The sequence below is a fragment of the Lathyrus oleraceus genome, chromosome 4, assembly GCF_024323335.1.
Source record: "Lathyrus oleraceus cultivar Zhongwan6 chromosome 4, CAAS_Psat_ZW6_1.0, whole genome shotgun sequence".
NCBI classification, from domain to species: Eukaryota; Viridiplantae; Streptophyta; class Magnoliopsida; order Fabales; family Fabaceae; genus Lathyrus; species Lathyrus oleraceus.
Window position 1 is genome coordinate 15,591,767 of NC_066582.1, and position 3,931 is coordinate 15,595,697.

At 37.2% G+C, this 3,931-nt stretch overlaps 1 protein-coding gene across 2 annotated transcripts; it reads left to right on the top strand.

The window, feature by feature from the left end:
• The first annotated feature begins 668 nt into the window (after positions 1-668).
• Positions 669-3,573, top strand: LOC127138430 (probable WRKY transcription factor 32). Of its 2 annotated transcripts, none has more exons than XM_051064882.1 (5): positions 669-1,130; positions 1,226-1,284; positions 1,676-2,379; positions 2,500-2,658; positions 3,004-3,573. In XM_051064882.1, exons 1-5 carry the CDS (start codon positions 911-913, stop codon positions 3,362-3,364), a joined length of 1,503 nt encoding a protein of 500 aa, XP_050920839.1. In that variant the 5' UTR covers positions 669-910; the 3' UTR covers positions 3,365-3,573. The 2 variants fall into 2 exon arrangements, with proteins under 2 accessions (XP_050920839.1, XP_050920838.1); XM_051064881.1 differs by having other exon boundaries at positions 680-1,130; positions 1,676-2,383; positions 2,504-2,658.
• Positions 3,574-3,931: the final 358 nt, after the last annotated feature.

Genomic DNA, 3,931 nt, shown 5'->3' on the forward strand with positions numbered 1-3,931 from the left:
ATGCGGCAAAGCACTAGGCTGCACACACAAGCATGCGCCAATACATGTGACGCATAAACACATGCACACATGCATGCGCCAATGCATGTGGCGCATACACACATGCACACATGCATACGCCAATGCATGTGGCGCATACACACATGCACACATGCATACGCCAATGCATGTGGCGCCTACATGCATTGGTTTTGCATGCATGCGCCAAGGATAATGATGCCTCCTTTGATGCTTAATTGGATGCGTCAGTTCAACTATCGCATCGGTTAAGAATAGTAATTATTTTGATATTTTTTTTGAAAAATTGGTTATTTAAGGATTAAATTTAAAAATAATAATTATTTTAAAAAAAATTGAAATTCGTTTATATATATATATATATATATATATATATATATATATATATATATATATATATATATATATATATATATATATATATATATGAATTTAATGATAAAAAAAGAGATGCTATTTAGTAAATTAAACTAGAACATTTGACTCTCGAGCAAAAAAGAAGAAAGGATGATAGAGAGTTATCCACGTCGGATTGTAAAAGCAAAAGAGAAAAAGGAAAACCGCACAGTATTACTCGTCAATCAAAGAAGCAGTAGTAACATTAAAGAACTAACGCCGTTAACATAGTCGCGAATCAGTAACGGAGAAATGGACGGTGTTTGTTAGTACTACCTGGTACGAGAAACAGCATCATAAGTCATAACAAAAGCAACCAGAATGAACGAGAAACAAACACCTGAGTAGTGAGTAGTGAGTAGTGAGTGAGTGAGTCAACACTAGTCAAACTCAAACACACTCACAACAAAACCGTTTCCCCAAACCCTTAACTCGTTTCATTTTTCTAACAAACCATAGAAATATAACCCTTTCTTTCTCCTCTGCGTTTTTTTCCATGGCTGAGCACCGCGTCTCCGAACCTCTCCCAGTGGGACCCACTCAGCTTGGAAATAACGATGAAAGAGACCAACACGAAAAAAAACGAGTCGGTGAATCTCCACGTGTCACCGAGTCTAAACAAAACGATTCAGCGAGTTCTATTGAACACTCGGTAGTGCGAAATTCAGAAACCCTAATTGTTCCTCCATCTTCGATTTTGCAGAAACAGAGTTTCGGTACGCCTCAATTTTAACGACTCTCTCTGATTATATTTTTTTCTTCAATTTTTCATTCAAATTATGAATAGTGAATTACTTTATTGATGTCACAGACGCAGATTTGCAGGGGATCCCTAATTCGCTGAATTCGTGTGATAAAGCTGAAAATAAGGTTAGAGATCATTTATAGTAGGAAATTTTGTTTTATTGAAAGATATTTAAATTTTAAATCTCGTTTTTTGCGATCATTGAAGTTTTTGGTTTTCGAAGTAATTGATTTTTTTCCCCTTTGCTGGATCATTTTGTGGGAGTTGGTGGTTTAGGTTTAGAGCATGTTTAGAATTGGGGAATTTGTTCTTGAAAATTTTGATTAGGGTTTTGAGTGTAACGTACTAGTAACCCTTATGTGTAGTAATATATTTGATTGTTTTTCTTGAACGAACAATTCTTAAGACAAAGCTATATTTTTGCATTGAAATTAAGCATCAGAAAGATGCATGTTATGTGCATCCCAAGGTGTTTTATTTCTTTAGTACTATTAAAGTAGGCCATTTAATGCTCAGGAAACAGTTGGACCTCCTGAAAAGGAAATTACTGCAAGTGAAGCAGCCCCGACACCTCCAACTCCGACTGAAAATCAGCTTCAAATGATTCTGTATTCAACTCCACTGACTGAAATACCACCAAATTCTGTTACAAAATCTTTTTCACCTGTTTCTATTTCAACCATACAAATATATAAAATGTCTCCTCCAAGCGTTAGTAACACACCTGTACCAGTAGTTGACAAAAAATATCCTTCTGGCGGTAAAGCCTTATCTTCAGTTTCTGTTGCGAGGACATCAGCATCTGATGGATACAACTGGCGGAAATATGGTCAGAAGCAAGTTAAGAGTCCTACTACAGGTTCTCGAAGCTATTACAGGTGTACTCAATCAAACTGTTGTGCTAAGAAGATTGAATGCTGGGATCATTCAGGTCATGTGATAGAGACTGTATATAAAAGTGGGCACAGTCATGATCCCCCGCGGAAGACTCTTTCCCTTAGGGAAAGTAAGTTTGCATCTCCCAAAGAACCTACTGCAGAGAACAATGTTTTAGTGAAGTATGTCAATGTTCTGAAAGATTCTGATCCGTCCACATCTTCCAAAGCTCAAGAAGCACCTTATAGTGCTGACAAGGAACCACAAAACTCGTCTAATATCAATGGTAATGGTAAAGTTATTTTGAAGGAGGAACATCTAGACAAGCCAGAGCCAAAACGAAGGCAAGTCCGTGTATGAAATCGTATTATTTATCAATAAAACTTAGACAGTAAGCCCATTTACTCTAGTAGTGACAGGTTATAGTGATTTATTTATGTTCTCTTATTTAATTTGATAACCAGAAAGGAGAAAGGCGACTTAATTCAACCAGATTCTCCTGTAAAACCTGGAAAGAAACCCAAGTTTGTTGTACATGCAGCCGGAGATGTGGGGATATCAGGTGATGGATACCGATGGCGCAAGTATGGGCAGAAAATGGTGAAGGGTAACCCACATCCCAGGTAAAATGCCTTTATCCACAAGCCAAGGATGTTTTTTTATTATTATTATTATTATTTTTTTTTAATGCTCAGGAAACATGTTTGTTTCCATCTCTTGTTCTGCGAAATGTTTCCTTCCATCATGATAGCATTATGTATCCATGAAAATTGAACTGTATCTTCAAGAAAATGCATCCAAATAAGTATTTGCTAAACTGGTTTTTCTGTTTCTATCTTTCTTTATGTATGATATTAAAGACCACTTTTTTCTTTTTAGGGGCTGTTGAGTTTCCTTTTTTAGTTTCTTTAATTTTTCACTGAAATTGAAAAATCTTCCTTTTCTTCCTATCTACTGCTTTATTTCAGAAACTACTACAGATGCACTTCTGCCGGATGTCCTGTCCGGAAGCACATCGAGACAGCCGTAGACAACTCAGATGCTGTCATCATAACTTACAAGGGTGTACATGATCACGACACTCCTGTGCCGAAGAAACGACACGGCTCACCAAGTGCTCCTCTCGTGGCTGCTGCAGCACCTGCCTCCATGAATAATTTGCAGTTGATTAAACCAGGCTCGCCTCAGCAAAACCAGAAAATTTCTACTCAATGGTCAGTGGACACAGAAGGAGAACTAACTGGGGAAGCGTTGGAGCTTGGTGGCGAGAAAGCAATAGAGTCAGCTCGAACTCTTCTGAGCATAGGTTTTGAAATTAAGCCTTGCTGAATTCATCATTCAGAAATCAGGCAGTTGTAGCATATAAATTGGTTAGCCCGGTCTCTTGTAATTTCACAGTTTCCTGTGTTTATCCTTTATATTTGTTCTTGGTTTTCTTCTCATGTAGGCTTTAGCGGAACAGTTTGTGTGTGTGTTTGCTCAGTTTGTCTGAAACAATTTGCTAGTAGTGGAACAAATAATAGAATTGATTGGCATAATTTATAGTATGACTGTTACCATTACCAGGACCACTCAAATGATTCGCGATATAAAGATGGGAAGATACTTAAGCATGTATTGTGGTATGGACTAAGGACTAGGAATATAAACGTTTTTATTTGGCCATCTTTGTTTAACTTAATAGGTAGGTAAAACAACTGTGAAAGTAAAAGAACATCTTCCCGTTGACCACAATGTCACAGGGGATACGAGGTAATCGTTTTGTCATTTGATAAGATGTATGAGTGATGTCTATAAATTACCCTTAATCTTGATTTTTAAGCAATGGTGTAAGCATGTGGATTCAAGCCCTCCTTCTAGCATCAATGTTCCTCTTGATGAGGTATTGTCTGTTTT

Coding starts and splice junctions, on each gene's coding strand:
- LOC127138430 (XM_051064882.1), top strand. CDS start 911: ATGGCTGAGCACCGCGTCTCCGAACCTCTCCCAGTGGGACCCACTCAG. Junction 1,131..1,225: donor TTTGCAGAAACAGAGTTTCG/GTACGCCTCAAT, acceptor TTGATGTCACAG/ACGCAGATTTGCAGGGGATC. Junction 2,380..2,499: donor AAGCCAGAGCCAAAACGAAG/GCAAGTCCGTGT, acceptor TTTGATAACCAG/AAAGGAGAAAGGCGACTTAA.